This window comes from Lissotriton vulgaris, chromosome 3_1 (assembly GCF_964263255.1).
Source record: "Lissotriton vulgaris chromosome 3_1, aLisVul1.2, whole genome shotgun sequence".
Lineage (NCBI taxonomy): Eukaryota > Metazoa > Chordata > Amphibia > Caudata > Salamandridae > Lissotriton > Lissotriton vulgaris.
The window spans coordinates 2086161739-2086180261 of record NC_141689.1 but is presented as its reverse complement, the minus strand read 5'-3'; the positions used below and the strand labels follow the sequence as shown (position 1 = coordinate 2086180261).

Genomic DNA, 18523 nt, shown 5'->3' with positions numbered 1-18523 from the left:
TGTTTAACATTAGATACGGTGTATTTATACATGAGTGGAGATTGCTCTTTACCTGATACCCTGGGTATTTTAGTTTGTTCTTAATGTTGAAGGTTATATGTTACACTGCATGAATTTTAGTTTGGTGTACTTTTCCTTCTAGAGCGGTGCCTCCTTTATCCTGAACTGTTGCCAGATGGGGTGAGGCCTTGTCCTCCATCTTTACGAGGTAAGATGGGGGTTATTGTCTCTTATTTTCTGTGCCCGTTAAACCTACAAGAATCTACATAATAAGGCCCTAATATTATCTAGGGTGGAGGAGCGTTTATGGGAAACATTGTAAGATTAATCCCTTAGATATGTTTCATGTGCTCAACCTTGTGGGGCTGATTGTAGATTTCAGCCAAACACTATCCAGAGTTTAAAAGGGCAATTAGCCAATAATTGTTTGATTTGGATCCTCACTTATGAATGCGCTGGAGGATGGAACTCTTCCAATCAGATGGGCTAAGCCTGCTAATAAGGTCAGTGATGTAAAGTGGCAACAGTCTTTACTTCAGGATGCTCCTTGATCAGAGACATATGTAAATCATTAGGACCCGGTGCCCTGGGATGCTTAGAGGGTTTAATCAGCTTAAAAACATCATTTTCTGTAACATGTGTTGGAGTATTCATATTTTCCAAGTATTGATTTGGCTACCATAACTACCAGACCTTCCTGCATCAATATTATAATCACAAGAAGATTTGAGATGCCCATAACTAAGCCCACTATTTTTTTTTAACTTTCAGGCATCGTTGTGCTCCAGTACCATTGTTAATATTAACCATGTTGCATCCAGTTTAGTAATGACTTCGTTTCCATAACCCTTTCAAAGGAATATTTTATTTATCTAGGTTTAAGGGTTTGCAAAGCATTGTCATGTTGTCTTAGTAAGCTTTATATTCCTTTTTGAGGTTGAGCCGGCAAGAGCATGCGCTAGCAAATGTGTCTCGCTTGCAAGGACAATATTGTTTACAAAAAGGGCTTGGAGACCACCCAATGCTTACCATTTCTCTGCCTCAGTGTCACTCTTCTTTGCAGCCATCTAAAATGGCCAGTTTATTCAAAAAGTCACTTTTGAACCTTGCTGTGGAGGAGGGACCAAGTACAGATTGATTCAACTTAATCAGTCCCTGTCAGCTGCTCCGAAGTGATTCCTGTACTATTTCTTGCCCCCGGCGACTTCCCCTGCCTGCTGCCCACTCCATAGCCCTTTTTATTCTTGTTGTTTGAGCATTCTCAAAGAATGTACTATCCTGCTGTTTCCCTCATGTACCACTTCCCCTGTGCTTCCCCCCTTGCTTCCACTCCTCCATGTTGCTCCTCTGGGCCTATTGCCCTCCCTTCTTCCTTCCACCTTCCCCCATCCCCACTGCTTCTCCCTCACCGGCACATTTATTACAATTGCTCACTCGTGGTTATCTGCATTAATGATGTTTTCTGATTTTACCCCCCTCCTTCTTTCACCTCCTCAGAAGACTATTTCGTGTCTGCACCACCCTGTGTGACTTCTGACATGCCTCTTCTTGAGAAAGTGCACCTCCCCTGACACAAGTATATTAATTGCATGTGTAAATTCACAATATTCAGAGAAGCAGCAATAACCATGTGTTATGTGGAGTGGTGTGGCTCACTGGTTAGAGGCGGCAGACCCGAGAGCAGAGGACGGACCGGGACCAGGATTCAATTCCCGACGCGTCAGGGTCGTGGACCAGGGTCAGCGGACTCGATAATTCTCACCTCGGTGCCTACTCTAACCAGGGATCACACTCTGCAACTCTGGGCATTAGCTTGCCTCATCTCCACAACGGCCCCCCACATATGCCGGGGATGCCTGGTTTCATCTTGGAGATACCCAGTAGGGACCATCACATAGGGAAAGCCAGGACGGGTTCCCCAGCGGTCTACTGCGCAGAGATACTCCTTCGGGAGTCGATTCTAGTGCATTACAAACCCACAATTATGTGTGCTTACTCTAAGGGTTCTGGCCTTAGTCATCATGGCCTTCCATATGTGATGTTATGGAATGACAGGAGGAAGCAGCGCCAACCAGAGTTGATGTACCAAGCTGCCACTCCTTCCATACAAAATGAATACAACTAAACCTACGCTTTCTGCATGTTATTTGTACATGCATTCCATGTACTGTAAAATTGCTGCAATGTAACACTGTATCAAGCCGCACACAGAAGAGTTGTGGTACAAAATCAGGGCACAGCTTGTGAAATACAGTATGTTTGGCGTAGGGATATAATAATGAACGTGCTTAATCTCAATCATAAACTCTTGAACACTGCTGGATATTTAGGCTAGCTTTATGGACAGTATTTGGCAAAAATTAGGCAGAATAGCCTCATCATTTTGAGGGGTGTGGGGGCAAGGGCCACCCATGTGTGAGTGCAGCAGCAAGTTTGGGCTTGCACCTATTTAGGGACTCCAGCTTTTAGCCCACACACCATAGGGCACCCACTCTTAGCAAAAGAATACAGCTAGATTGTTATTTCTGAGCTCCCAGCTTGGTCTCCATACCTGTAGCTTCCAGTTCCTGATGGGGCGAGGCCTTGGCTGGGCATCTCTTACAGCTCAGTTCAGTGTCCCTTTCTCATGTAAAGTGCTCTGAATCTGCATCAGAACAGATAAAAGCATGAGGGGCAAAAAAATGAGGCCCTCCTGTGCCACACTGCTTTGTGGTAGTGGGGGTTTATTGACAGGGACACTGACACATGGTTCTCAATGACAAATAGCCCAAATAGTCCCCCAGCAAAATCTAATCTCTCCCAAAGTATGTTAATATTGTAGGGATTGTTCTGTTTGAATGCTGGGTCGATTGAGCACCTGCTGCAGAGATCTGTTTCAGGCTTCAATGTCCCGCCAGACCAGAGGCGATGCTGATTCTAGAGGGAAGGCGGCTAACCCCCCCCCACTCTGCGGCATGGCAGCAGAAAGGTGCAAAGAAACAATTTTGATTTTAAAGCCCCAGCCAGCAGAGAAGTGGCATGGCCACAAATGCATCCATTTTGTTGTTTTGGCCTCCAAGCCCTGGAAAAGGTGGCCCTCACACTGGCGCATTTTGGCCTGCATTCATTCCACATCGGGGGCAGCCACCACCATGGCGGCACACAGCATGACTGACGAAGAGGTGAGACACATAGGGTGGTGGAAATCCTCAGCTTTTAAGACATACATCAGGCCAATTTCATACCAACACTGGCCAATCTCTCACCACAGGGGACAGAGCAGAAAGACGGACAGTTTAGATAATAGGACACTCGTACATCACAAGGGTGCAACTGTGGGCAGGCACAAAGAAGTTGTATGGTGGCATATGACTGCGCAATATCAAGATTATATGGCTGGGCAAACCAGGCATGAAATGCAACCAACTCATCCCTGTGGTGTGGAATGCACAAGGGCGCACAGGAACCCCGCTGCAGTGGTAATTCACTTGAGGGGCAATGATCTTTCTGCAATGGGGCAGAAAGCCCTGTTGGATGTCATCCAGGCCAACCTGACAACCATCAAACAACAATGCCCCTGCACTGTACAAAATTAGAACATTCTTGGTAATGTTAGTGTTCAAAGAGATAATTGGTTTGTATACATCCACACTTTCGGAGTGACTTTAAGAGAATCAATCATCCACATCGAGGTATAAAAGTTCAATAAAGACGTTCTGTTCTTGGTGTGAAGTGTCTGTTTATTGTTCCTTTAGTTATGCCAACACGTGTTTCATCGCAGGGAACATACTGCGAATCTTCAGGGCCTAATGAAAAACGATGTGAAAATCGTACTGGATCAAAACGTTTTGGGGCGGTGCTTCTGTTTAATTAATTACTGGGTATTCGGAAATCCATGAAAACGCTGTCTGCGTAATTGATGGATCTGTTCGGTAGTAATCAGTACTGTAACCGGGAGGAGTCAAAAAAAATTCTGAGTATTAGAGAACTGCTTTCTCAAAGGCGGGTACACCTTGTTAGTTTACTGCTCCCTCTTGAGGTTCCCGGTGCCGTTTTCCAATGACGGTCGTAGTCTGCATCATCTCTTTTGATTTGCCTCCTGGTGTTTTAATGGGACCTCATCTAGAAAAGTGTAGTTTTTAATAGTGGGTTCTGGCAGGTTGAGATCCTTGATCTCTTGTTATAGTATTGCAATTTCTCCTAGTAGCTTATTAGATTTGCGATCTGCACTTTCTATTAAGATGTCCATGAGAACAAATGAGTTGTTGGTTACAGAATCTTCCCATTTTTTTAGGAGGTCTATGTCGAGATCATCGTAAGTTGGGAAGATGTTGGAGCGTAAGCCTCTAGGTACTTGTTTGAGGCGCATGTATTGTTTTAGAGTCGTAGCATCCCACCATCGTGAGTTTTCTTGTTTTTTTAGTTTTTCCAATTTCTTAAATTTATCTTTAAGGCCCTCTGTTCGGGGTAGACCAGAGTTGGCCATGTCGGTATGTGGGGGCATGCCTTTGGCAAGATTCTCAAAAAGGTCCGCTGCTATTTTGTCTCTGTCCATGTTGTGGTAGAGACGTGGAGATGTATGGAGAGATAAGGTACTCGTGCCGGTCATTGGAAAACGGCACCGGGAACCTCAAGAGGGAGCAGTATACTAACAAGGTGTACCCGCCTTTGAGAAAGCAGTTCTTTAATACTCAGAAATGTTTTTGACTCCTCCCGGTTACAGTACTGATTACTACCGAACAGATCCATCAATTACGCAGACAGCGTTTTCATGGATTTCCGAATACCCAGTAATTAATTAAACAGAAGCACCGCCCCAAAACGTTTTGATCCAGTACGATTTTCACATCGTTTTTCATTAGGCCCTGAAGATTCGCAGTATGTTCCCTGCGATGAAACACGTGTTGGCATAGCTAAAGGAACAATAAACAGACACTTCACACCAAGAACAGAACGTCTTTATTGAACTTTTATACCTCGATGTGGATGATTGATTCTCTTAAAGTCACTCCGAAAGTGTGGATGTATACAAACCAATTATCTCTTTGAACACTAACATTACCAAGAATGTTCTAATTTTGTACAGTGCAGGGGCATTGTTGTTTGACTGTTATTTGTGTGGATCATTTGGTCCAACCTTGAGCGGTTTTGTGGGATTACCGCCCGCCCTATTGCCTGTACCATCTACCTTACAGTACTTTCCTCTTTGCGGACACACAGGTAGTGCGCCTGATTACTCTGGTACCTTAATAATCTCCTTGCTGCATACCCAACCTGACAACCATTTCGAGGTGGGCATGCCCTGCCATCATACTATGGTCAGGAGTCATAAAGAATTACAGGGGACAGAGAACATACTAATGAGCAGGTTCTGCCGAGGCATGGGCAGGGAATTTGTGAGCCATGTCTTCCTCAACCTTAGGATGCCGGGCTATTATGCAGACAAGGTTCACCTGTCTAGCGTAGGTATTGATTTGCTCCTACTGAATATCGTGAGGGCATTGGAGCTACTGGGTTTCTTGTAAGCTTAGGGGGAGCTGTCTGAGGTCTTTAAACCACCGCAGTGTGGCAAATGGCTACAAGGTTAACAATAAAATATCTTCACACAAGGACATAAACGGACAATTGCCCAAACAAGGTCATTGGGATGCCTGTTGGCAGGGACACTTGAGGAAAGACAAAAGGGGTAAGAAATGGTCAGGGCTGGGTGAACAAGGCACTTGCAACCCAGGAATGACCACAGGGTCACGAAAACCAGTTGGTATCAAGGGAAGCCTCGAAGCCACAACACACTGTATCAAAGTAATCAACAGAAGGAGAGCTGTCATGGCAGCTGACAGTGATTTATGACACTCATTAAAGACTTTATGATTTTCAGGACGATGCACTGCAGGTTATGCGAATATGGCTTAATAGGTAATAAAGCTAAGATTTCACTATGGACCAGTTTAGTACTGTATGCTTTACAAAAAATGCAAGTTAGCAATGAACATATTAACCACTTGGATGCTAGGCGTTTTCCCCCCCAGTGCTGGAAAATGCCATTTTAGTGGCACCATGACGAGCTCAGCTCGTCATCAGCACATGACCCCCGTGGGTGATGACGAGCTGAGCTCGTCATCAACATCGAAGGGGTTAATGACCGATGCAATCATGATAACTTATGTACCAGCTTATAATGTTAATAAACTACTGCCGTTCTAACACCACAAAGGTATTGGGGTCCATATTTATGGGAGAAGTGAATAGCGTGAGGGCCTGTGGGATGCTCGCACATGTGTGGCGGGTTTGAAAGTTCCAATCATAGTACGTACCAACAGAGGTTTCCTTGTCCTATCCACACTGTATTGGATTAATTACGGGCTCTCCGTGAAATGTTTCATGTTGTAAGCGCTTGAATTGCAGCAAGGCAGCCTGCCTTGCTGCTGTCCCAGGCAGTGTCATCCTGCTTAATACTTCATTTTGATTGGTTCGCAGAAAGTGTAGTCACCAATTTTCTGCTGCTGTTCTTGGCAGTGTCATTCTGCTTTGAACTTCATTGTGTTTTGTTCATGGGCAGTGCAGTTCCTACCTGCATTGGCCCCTGCTTCTCTTAAAAGGCAATCTTGCCGTTTATTGCCAACCTTTCAACAATGGCTTTTACCTTGCTCCTCTAAAGTTCACCCATGTTGTTGTAGCATGCTGTAGCATGACTGAAAGACACTGACAAAGCCAATAGCACTCGTTTATGAAGGACCTATTGGCCTTGCCAAAGCTTGATACATTTGGTTTTTGTTGATGACATTTGGCAAGCTTCCCTGTATATTCAAGCAGAACTTTCAAGAGTCATGCTTGCACTTTAAATTAAGAGCAGGGTTTTCACAATCATAAATGACCGCCAGAGGGTGCTTTATTCTCCATTTTGTGCTATAGTTATATTGAATACATACATTTTTTCCTGGATGTGGGAAGATAGCCACAACTTCTAATTTCTTTGCGGAAGTGCATTACCCATTAAATTCTTCGGTAGTTCATTCAGGTTGACCGTTTCCTTTCTGACATTAATAAAATATGTATTGTGAACTGAACTACATTTTGCTAAAAACAGGCGCAAGTTGTCATTATATGTAAGTATAATGTGAACAAGGATACACCTTACAACATGTTTAATATAAGCATTAAGTGCAATAGAATGTATGCAAACATCTATAACAGTGGAATAGCTGGCAAATGCATAAATGGCTATAGTATGCCTCGTGGAGATTAGTTGTCAAATACTCTGTTTTTAGGTTGAGCCTCGGCAGCGCATGCACTGCTGCGAGGCACGCAGTATTGGAGTATGGCTTTGAAGCTCCGCCTATTCTCCACCGATATTTGTCATTGGCTTGTGTCATTGTCCTTCCTAAACGCTGGCTGGCGAGTCATTGTTAGTCCCTCCTTGGTACCACCTTGTCTGCATTATTATCCTCCCATGGGGACGGACCCTTTTACTTCTGTTGCAGCAATGTATGTCTTATTTAGTCTGTAGGCACTCTTTTCTTTAATCGGTTTCTCCTAGTGCAGGCACGACATGCTTTCCCCGCATTGCGGGCTTTCACTTCCAAGCAGCCCCAGACAATGGCGGCTGCTTCTTTGAAGTGAAACAGGTCTGGCATTTAGGAGAGTTTGAGCTTTTAAATGACACTAGATTAAATTCTCGTAAATGCGAGACCTATTGCATTGCAAATGCTTGTTGTACTCTGGGCGGGAATGTCAGACACTTTCTTCATAGATTCACAGCAGTGTTATTTGCGATTTGATCATATATCCTTGCAAAGCAATTCGATACACATGTGGAAACGTCAACATATGGGAAATCAATGAGAGGTGAGAGCATGTGTGACAGTAGCTGACAGCGGTGTCTTTGGACTCCCACGCTTCCGCAGATACAAATCCCACATTCCTTTCACTTTCACTTTCAATCTGCGACCCCACTGCTTCTTTAGTTTCATTACACAAGAATACATTGGTTGGGCCTCCAATAGAACTTCTTGGGATATCTACAACATTCCTGTGGCAGCAGAGTGTTTTAGGGGTGCCACGGTCCACAGCAGATACTGAGCATATGAAACTTCATTCATGAAGTCACAAACATTTTGCATATTTTAAACATTGTTCATTTTCTTACAGACCTGTAATATCGTTGAAGGCAGCAGTGAACGAGAAAATCAACCTTTTCCAGTGGCCATGAAGTAAAAATTGGATGTTTCCTGAAGAAAGAAAAATATGCTAGTCAGCAAAACAACAGAACTAAAATACGAGAGCTTTATAACTGAGCCACAAAAGAAGACCATTTTGACCTGCTGAACAAGATCACTGACAGAAGAATGAAAGGCGTTTCGATTTCAAATGGAGTCAAGTGGAAGTTTACTGGTTTTCAAAACAGAGCATCATGGTCAGTTCAATCTTTTTGTTTCAACTTGTTTCCCCACCTTTGTGGTCAGCATTCAAGCAGGAAGTTGGCAGCAGCATATCAGAGGTGCAGAGGGCCCCAAGCAAGCAATGGAAATGTCCTATTACTTACCGGTAATCTTCATTACTCCGGGTCCCATTGTCCTCGTCCCCTTCGTACTTAATAGTGAGATTAACCATCTCAACGACAGAAAAAAGAAAAGCAGGGATGCTGGTACGCCCCTCCCTCTCCCTATAGGGAGTACACAAGGGTACAGTACCCAGCATGCCTCCTGAACCACCAAGCCCAAGATGAGGGCCGGAAAGCCCGGGAGGGAGGGAGGAATGGCACGAAGGGGACGAGGACAACGGGACCCGGAGTAATGAAGATTACCGGTAAGTAATAGGACATTAGCCCCAGGTCCCTCCTGTCCTCGTCCCCTTCGTACTGAATAGTGAGAATACCCAAGCAGCAACCGGCCGTCATCAAACAACAAACCACCAGGACACAACTGTACAGCAAAGCCAGCAATTTATTGCAAATAACAGCACAGTAGAAGGAAACAAGGGGTATCAGGAACACACAGCCTTAAGAACTCCCAAACCAAAGTTAGTGTCATCACCCAGAACATTCTGAATACGATAATGCCTAACAAAGGTATTAGCAGAAGCCTAAGTGGCGGCCCGGCAAATCTCCGAAAGGGACACACCACGAACCTCCGCCCAGGAAGCAGCCACCCCCCTAGTAGAACCCCCCTGCACCCCAGCCGGGGGAGGAGAACCAGAAAGAGAATAGGCAAGAACAATAACCTGCTTCAACCAACGCCCAATGAAAGCAGAAGAAGCACAGAAACCCCTGGAGACTGCACCAAAAGAAACAAACAGGGAGTCAGAAAGCCGAAAGGCATGGGTCCGATCAACATAAACCCGCAAAGCCCGGCAAACATCCAGCAAGGACCAAGGAAGGTCGTCCGCGTCCACCTGAGCCGAATCCAAAGCCGGCAGGACCAGCTCCTGAGAGCGATGAAATTAGGACGAAACCTTAGGAATGAAGGAGGAATCCAGATGAAGAACCACCCCATCAGCAGAAAAAGACAGAAAAGGCTCCAGAGCCATCAAAGCACCCAGTTCCTCCAGGCGACGAGCAAAAGTGATAGCCACCAAAAAAACAACCTTCAGGGTGACAAACTTCATATCAACCTCCTCCAAAGGCTCAAAGGGAGCAGAAACCAAAACCCTCAAAACCAGGGGAAGATCCCAAAGAGGAAAAGAAGGAAGCACCACAGGACAGGAAATCGCAAAACTGCGCAACAAACCATCAAAATCAGGCAGGTTCCCCCAAGGAGCACAAAAGGCACGGATAGCAGACCATTGAGCCCGGAGAGTAGAGACAGACAAACGCTTCTCGAACCCATCCCAAAGAAACTGAAGAACATCCGGCAAAGGACAAACCAAGGGAGACAATGCCAGTGCAAGACACCAACGCTCAAAGTTACCCCAATGCCGACCATAGGACTGAAGGGTAGAAGGCTTCCGAGACCGCTGAATAGCCAAGGCTAAATGCTCAGGGAGGCCCCTATTCCGCCACCCCTGCCTCTCAACCGCCAAACCGACAGCCGAAGCCGACGCAGGGGCAACATCAGAGAGGGCCTCAACGGAGACGGAGGGAAGGGGAAGAGCCACGGGCCCCGAACAGCCAACAGCATCAGAGTGGGAAACCACGACCTGCAGGGCCAGAAAGGCACCACCACCACCACTTCCCGATCCTCCAACAGCAGCCGAGACAGAAATCGAGAAATCAGAACCAGAGGGGGAAAGGCGTAAAGCAGGCGAGCAGGCCAAGGAAGGGACAGTGCATCCACCCCCAAAGACCCCTCCTCAGGAATCCGGGAGAAGAACCGGGGAAGCTGCGCATTGAGCCGGGAAGCATAGAGGTCCAGAAAGGGAAGACCAAACCTCCTGCACACCTGACGAAAGGCCGCCGGTGTCAAGCCAACTCCAGGGAGGCAAGAAAAAGAATGACTGAGGGCATCCGCCACCCCATTGTCCACCCCCCGGACATGTACAGCCGCCAGGGACAAAAGATGGCACTCCGCCCAGTAAAACAAGGGGGACACCACTGCGTTCAGGGACCGAGAATGGATACCGCCCTGGTGATTCAAGTAGGCCACCGTCACCGAGTTGTCCAACTGAACCAACACATGCTGGCCGATCAGAAGGAGCCGAAACCCCCGGACAGCCCGACACACAGCAGACAACTCCCGCCAGTTCGAAGACCGACGACCCTCCAGTAGGGATCACCGACCCTGAAGGCACGCCGACCCCAAAGTCGCCCCCCAGCCAGAGCGCTGGCATCCATCATAAGAACCACCGGAGGTGGACACTGCAAAGGCAAGCCCCTGGCCAGATTGGACGACAGAGACCACCAACGCAGGGTAGGAAGGACAGACAGGGAGACAGGAACCAAAAGAGAAAAGTCCCCTAACAAAGGATCCTACCGAGCCAGAAGGTAGGACCACAGAGGACAAAGATGGAAACGCGCCCAAGGCACCGTGAACACCGTGGCCGCCATCAACCCCAGAAGGCGCAACCAAAGACAGACCCGAAAGGACCTCCCCACCAGAAACCGAAGAGCCAGGGAACACAGGGTCACAGCACGAGCCACCGGCAGGAACACCCGATTCAAATCAGTGCGGAAACGGGCCCCTATGAACTGCAAGTCCCGTGACGGGAGAAGCTGGCATTTGGGGAGATTCAACAGGAACCCATGGTCCCTCAAGGCCACACACACCAACCTCTGATCCGCCAACAACCGCTCCGCGGAGGGAGCATGTAGGAGCCAGTCGTCCAGATACGGATAAACCATCATCCCCTGGAGGTGCAAGAAAGCCACCAAGGGGGCGACCACCTAAGTAAACACCCTGGGAGCCAACCTCAGGCCAAATGGAAGAACCACAAACTGGTAATGGACCCCCAGAAGACAAAATCGCAGGAAGGGGCGGGAGAGAGGATGGACAGGCACATGATAATAGGCATCCTGAAGGTCCAGAGCGCTTATGTAATTACCCTGGAGAACCAGGGGAATTACCCGCTGAAGAGTCTCCATCTTGAATGGAATCCGAATCACAAAATTGTTCAGGGCCTTGAGATCTAGAAAAAGGCGAAACCCCCCAGTCACCTTGGGCACCAGAAAAGTGATGGAGTAAAACCCCCGACCCAGCTCCCCCGGAGGAACTACTTGAACAGCCCCCTTGTCCAACAGAGACTGAGCCTCCAGAGACAGTTCCGCACGTTTGGACTGGCAGGACGGCCAAGGAGTCGGACGGACCCCTGAGTCCGGAGGCGGGCTTGAGAACTCCACCAGGTACCCCAAACGGATCACGTCCATGACCCATAAGTCTGAACAGGAGGACATCCAGGCCGGAAGAAATAACCGAAGCCGACCTCCTACCAAGGATCCGACCTCGGACCCCAGATAGTCAGGAATGAGGCTTCGCAGGAGGGGACTACGCCTTCTTGTCCCGACCCCGACCAGGCTGAAAACGACCACGACCCCTGGAAAACTGCCTGTGAGAAGAGTCCAAAAGAAAGGCTTCGGTTTAGAAAAAGCAGGAGCAGCCGAGGGCAGCTTGAAAGAGGAGGAATGTTTCTTCTCCTTGAAAAGCCGATGAAGCTTGCCATCCAACTTCGCACCAAACAACATGGAACCCTGAAAGGGCAAACCAAGGACAGCAGGCTTCTGGGCCGAATCGGTCCTCCAGTCCTTGAGGACCACGTTCCTACGAGCAGCAATGCAAGCACCCCCCGACAGAGCAGAGGCACGCACCACATTGAAGGAAACGTCCGATAGAAACTCCACCTGACGCTCAATGTGAGCCAGAATGTCAGAACAGTCCACGGAACCATACAAAGTCTTCATGTCCGAAAGCAAAGACTGAGCCAAATAAGTCCAGTAAATGCCAGCCTGCAGCGCCAGATGGGAACCAGAATACACCTTAGGAAGGGACGCGTCCACCCTCTTATCAATAGGATCACTCACAACAGCCTCCTCGGCCAAAGAGGTGCGCCCCACCAGACTCGCCACAAAAGAATCCACAGGAACAGAGTCCGGCAAATCCTTAGCCATATCCTAAAGAGGATACAGCTTGGCCATGAAGCGAGGAAGCAGGATGCGATCCGGATCCTTCCATTCCCGATCCAAAACCTCCTTCACACATGGATGAACAGGCATAACCACTGGCGCAGTGTACTGGAACTGGCTAAGCAAGGAACCCCCAGAAGTACCAGGGACATCATCCGCAGGAAACCCCATATTCGCCTTAACATGGCTCAACAAGTCCGGCAACATATCCTTATCGATATATTTGCCTTTAATCAAATCAGCATCCAAACCATCCTCCTCCGAACCAGAGGAAGAAGAAGAAGAAGAAGAAGACGGAGGCGGAACACCTCTGGACCGCGACTTGGACTTGGCCTTGGATGCCTTGGACCTGGGACCCCCCATCTCCAACAAAGTCTCCTTAATCAGGGCCTTCAACCTGGCATCACCACCCCTGGAATGACGCCGTGAACGTCTAGGCGAAGGAGAAGAGGAGGAGGAATCTGAAGAAGATGAGGCCTCCGCAAGATGCTTGCGCTTATCAGCATGCTTCCCCATGGCAGAGAACAGCAGGGAACCAGAGGCAGCCAAACACCCCCAGCAAGGCAAAACCAGGAAAGCAAGCAAGCAAGCCTGTCAACGAGGAACCCAGGCAGCAGACAGCAAACAGCACGAGCCCAGAACAAGCACCATGCACCCAGCCACAGCCAAGAAGGAATGCAAGGGAAAAAAGAAACAAACAACACTTTTAAAAGGCTCCAAAAACTGCTATGCGGTACTCACGCGAACGACCGGCAACTAAGCGTGGGCGGAAAATCCGTTCCGCTCGCGGATTTTGCGGATTTTCGGGAAATCCGCAATCCGCGAGATTTGCGGATTTCCCGCAAAATCCGCAAATTCGCACGCAGCGGATTTTTTTGGCGGCGCGCGGCGTTGGTGATACAATTTTTGCGGCGCGCGGCGTTTATCATCGTTTGCCGAGTTGTTTTTTTCGATAGTTTGCGAGTGCTGCGCCATTTTGGATCTTGCTGTGTGATCCCGCGGGAATTGGCGAGCGCGATTACGTCATCGCGGCTTGCCAGCGATAGTTTGTCAACGCGAGTACGACGAGATCACGTCTCGCGGTACTTCGCAATTGCGAGATTTGAGATGCGGCGCGCGAAAATATAAATTTGCAATTCTGCACAAGAAATCCACCAGCAAGCAGCATAAACCTTCTAGAAATGATGATTTTTATGTGAATAACTCCTTAGTTTGACATTTGCCTGCACTTTTTTAGCGAGGAGTCCATTTTGGGGAGGGGGGCAGGGGGGTGGGAGGAAGGAAGTGCCCCATAGTCTTCAACTTCCTGTTCCTGTTCAGCAGGCTCCTCCCAGTGCTTTGTCCATCTCCTGGTCACTTTTCATTCGGATGTGGACCTGGAAGGATTACCTTTTGTGGATGCTGCTGGATCTTTGGATTTGAGGCCTTTTTGACTTTCTTTGGATCACTGTTGGATTAGAAATTTTACAAGTAAGTTTGTTTGGGGCATTACAGTTGCTGCAACTAAAATTTTGGGATTTTCGATTTTTGGGCTGTTTTGGGGCCTTTTCCCAGGGGTACTCAGTGGTGGGTGGACTGATTCTTTCTGTGGGTTGTCTTGAACTTAAACATCATGGAGGCCATAGATGAATTGGGATTGTGCTGATTTTTCTGTGTTTTTCGATTTTTTTTTTTTGTAAAATTTTGTGTTTTTCGATTTTTGACCTGTTGTTGGGGCCTTGACCAGGGGTATTTGAGTCTAGCATGGGCCTAGTCTTTCTGTGGGCTGTCTTGAATTTAAACATCATGGAGGCCATGGATGGAATGGGATTGTGCTGATTTTGCAGTGTTTTTCGATTTTTGGGGGTGTTCATGGGGAGGGACATGCCATGTGGCTGGTGGCCATTTTGAGTGCAGCTACAGGCACTGGCCATGTGCTGGCAGGCAAGTGGCCATTTTGAATGCAGGCTTTGTTGTTAGGCCTCCAACCATTTTGCCTACTTTTCAACCTTTATTTATGCCAGGGGTAGTGAGTCTTGCATGGGCCTAGTATTTCTGTGGGTTGTCTTGAATTTAAACATCATGGAGGCCATGGATTGAATGGGATTGTGATGATTTTGCAGTGTTTTTCGATTTTTGGGCCTGTACTTGTGGCCTTTTCACCAGGGGTATTTGAGTCTAGCATGGGCCTAGTCTTTCTGTGGGCTGTCTTGAATTTAAACATCATGGAGAGGCCACGGATGGAATGGGATTGTGCTGATTTTGCAGTGTTTTTCGATTTTTGGGCCTGTACTTGTGGCCTTTTCACCATGGGTATTTGAGTCTAGCATGGGCCTAGTCTTTCTGTGGGCTGTCTTGAATTTAAACATCATGGAGAGGCCATGGATGGGATGGGATTGTGCTGATTTTGCAGTGTTTTTCGATTTTTGGGCCTGTACTTGTGGCCTTTTCACCAGGGGTATTTGAGTCTAGCATGGGCCTAGTCTTTCTGTGGGCTGTCTTGAATTTAAACATCATGGAGGCCATGGATGGAATGGGATTGTGCTGATTTTGCAGTGTTTTTCGATTTTTGGGGGTGTTCATGGGGAGGGACATGCCATGTGGCTGGTGGCCATTTTGAGTGCAGCTACAGGCACTGGCCATGTGCTGGCAGGCAAGTGGCCATTTTGAATGCAGGCTTTGTTGTTAGGCCTCCAACCATTTTGCCTACTTTTCAACCTTTATTTATGCCAGGGGTAGTGAGTCTTGCATGGGCCTAGTATTTCTGTGGGTTGTCTTGAATTTAAACATCATGGAGGCCATGGATTGAATGGGATTGTGATGATTTTGCAGTGTTTTTCGATTTTTGGGCCTGTACTTGTGGCCTTTTCACCAGGGGTATTTGAGTCTAGCATGGGCCTAGTCTTTCTGTGGGCTGTCTTGAATTTAAACATCATGGAGAGGCCACGGATGGAATGGGATTGTGCTGATTTTGCAGTGTTTTTCGATTTTTGGGCCTGTACTTGTGGCCTTTTCACCAGGGGTATTTGAGTCTAGCATGGGCCTAGTCTTTCTGTGGGCTGTCTTGAATTTAAACATCATGGAGAGGCCATGGATGGAATGGGATTGTGCTGATTTTGCAGTGTTTTTCGATTTTTGGGCCTGTACTTGTGGCCTTTTCACCAGGGGTATTTGAGTCTAGCATGGGCCTAGTCTTTCTGTGGGCTGTCTTGAATTTAAACATCATGGAGGCCATGGATTGAATGGGATTGTGATGATTTTGCAGTGTTTTTCGATTTTTGGGCCTGTACTTGTGGCCTTTTCACCAGGGGTATTTGAGTCTAGCATGGGCCTAGTCTTTCTGTGGGCTGTCTTGAATTTAAACATCATGGAGAGGCCACGGATGGAATGGGATTGTGCTGATTTTGCAGTGTTTTTCGATTTTTGGGCCTGTACTTGTGGCCTTTTCACCAGGGGTATTTGAGTCTAGCATGGGCCTAGTCTTTCTGTGGGCTGTCTTGAATTTAAACATCATGGAGAGGCCATGGATGGAATGGGATTGTGCTGATTTTGCAGTGTTTTTCGATTTTTGGGCCTGTACTTGTGGCCTTTTCACCAGGGGTATTTGAGTCTAGCATGGGCCTAGTCTTTCTGTGGGCTGTCTTGAATTTAAACATCATGGAGGCCATGGATGGAATGGGATTGTGCTGATTTTGCAGTGTTTTTCGATTTTTGGGCCTGTACTTGTGGCCTTTTCACCAGGGGTATTTGAGTCTAGCATGGGCCTAGTCTTTCTGTGGGCTGTCTTGAATTTAAACATCATGGAGAGGCCATGGATGGAATGGGATTGTGCTGATTTTGCAGTGTTTTTCGATTTTTGGGCCTGTACTTGTGGCCTTTTCACCAGGGGTATTTGAGTCTAGCATGGGCCTAGTCTTTCTGTGGGCTGTCTTGAATTTAAACATCATGGAGGCCATGGATGGAATGGGATTGTGATGATTTTGCAGTGTTTTTCGATTTTTGGGCCTGTACTTGTGGCCTTTTCACCAGGGGTATTTGAGTCTAGCATGGGCCTAGTCTTTCTGTGGGCTGTCTTGAATTTAAACATCATGGAGAGGCCATGGATGGAATGGGATTGTGCTGATTTTGCAGTGTTTTTCGATTTTTGGGCCTGTACTTGTGGCCTTTTCACCAGGGGTATTTGAGTCTAGCATGGGCCTAGTCTTTCTGTGGGCTGTCTTGAATTTAAACATCATGGAGGCCATGGATGGAATGGGATTGTGCTGATTTTGCAGTGTTTTTCGATTTTTGGGCCTGTACTTGTGGCCTTTTCACCAGGGGTATTTGAGTCTAGCATGGGCCTAGTCTTTCTGTGGGCTGTCTTGAATTTAAACATCATGGAGGCCATGGATGGAATGGGATTGTGATGATTTTGCAGTGTTTTTCGATTTTTGGGCCTGTACTTGTGGCCTTTTCACCAGGGGTATTTGAGTCTAGCATGGGCCTAGTCTTTCTGTGGGCTGTCTTGAATTTAAACATCATGGAGAGGCCACGGATGGAATGGGATTGTGCTGATTTTGCAGTGTTTTTCGATTTTTGGGCCTGTACTTGTGGCCTTTTCACCAGGGGTATTTGAGTCTAGCATGGGCCTAGTCTTTCTGTGGGCTGTCTTGAATTTAAACATCATGGAGAGGCCATGGATGGAATGGGATTGTGCTGATTTTGCAGTGTTTTTCGATTTTTGGGGGTGTTCATGGGGAGGGACATGCCATGTGGCTGGTGGCCATTTTGAGTGCAGCTACAGGCACTGGCCATGTGCTGGCAGGCAAGTGGCCATTTTGAATGCAGGCTTTGTTGTTAGGCCTCCAACCATTTTGCCTACTTTTCAACCTTTATTTATGCCAGGGGTAGTGAGTCTTGCATGGGCCTAGTCTTTCTGTGGGTTGTCTTGAATTTAAACATTATGGAGGGCATGGATGGATTGGGATTGTGCTGATTTTGCAGTGTTTTTCGATTTTTTTGTGCTCTATAACTGAACTGATGTTCCTCTGTCTTCCATTTTTTTTAGGTGCACAAGACTCAAGAGAACCACCAGTGCCAGGAAGAAGTCCTGCAGCGGTGTGTGTGTGCAGCATAACGTCACGCGACGTCACGTCTGGCCTCAGACAACTCTACAATTCGTGCAACTGCGGCCTGCTGTCTGACCTGCTCTGAAGAAGATGGCCCCAAAGAAAGTTCTCCGTAGCTCCTCTAGCAAGAAAGTTGCTAGTAAGGAGCAGAAGAAGCAAGTTACCAAGGAGGCTGGTGTGCCACCCGCCACTTTTTTTGGGAGCAAAAAAAAAAGTACGCCTGCAGCAGCAGGATCTGCTGGGGACCAACCTGAGAGCAGCACCCCTGCTCCATTGGGTTCAGTGCCTCCACCACCACGCCAACTTAAGTCAAAGCCCTTGAGTGCTTCAGAGGCAGTCAGTGTACTTCTCCAATCACCATCGACCAGTGATGTTGGCTCATCGCAAGAAAGTAGCAGCAATGTCCCTGAATCAACACAGGTTGTTGTAACTCATCTGACAAGTGTTGAACAACCACAGCCGCAACAACAACACCATGTGCAAGTACACGCCCAAGTACATGTGGAAGGAGAGGCAGCAAAAGGAGATGCGCAAGCAAAGGTGCATGGACGTTCACAAGTGCCCACAATAGTTGTTCCTCCCGAAGTAGGGGCACATTTGGAAATCGACAATGAAGCTGAGGTATCATTGGAAGCCACTCCTCCTGATGATCATTCATTGTCTTCCACATCCCTAGCAAGGAAAAGATCAAGGGGGGTGTCTACATCTTCTTCAAGCCCACCTCGTTCTGGTGCAAGTGATCTGTCTTGGGAACCACAACTGCGGTCTGACAGTGAGGCAGAGGCACACCATGATCTGACACCGTTACCTAAGCGTAAAAGGAAGGTCGTCCAAAAACTCAAACCTATGGAGTGTGATGAGGCTCAACAAGAAGTGACAGATACTGCTGGTGATGAAGCCTCTCACG

General features: G+C 47.5%; 1 protein-coding gene across 1 annotated transcript in view; it reads right to left on the bottom strand.

Moving 5' to 3' along the window:
• LOC147728838 (uncharacterized) overlaps positions 1-18523 on the bottom strand; it is a 1063528-nt gene that overhangs the window by 482017 nt on the left and 562988 nt on the right. The window contains exon 9 of the mRNA XM_086963349.1: positions 8130-8207. Within this exon, the coding sequence (XP_086819475.1) occupies positions 8130-8207 (78 nt within the window). The remainder of the gene's footprint in view (positions 1-8129; positions 8208-18523) is intronic.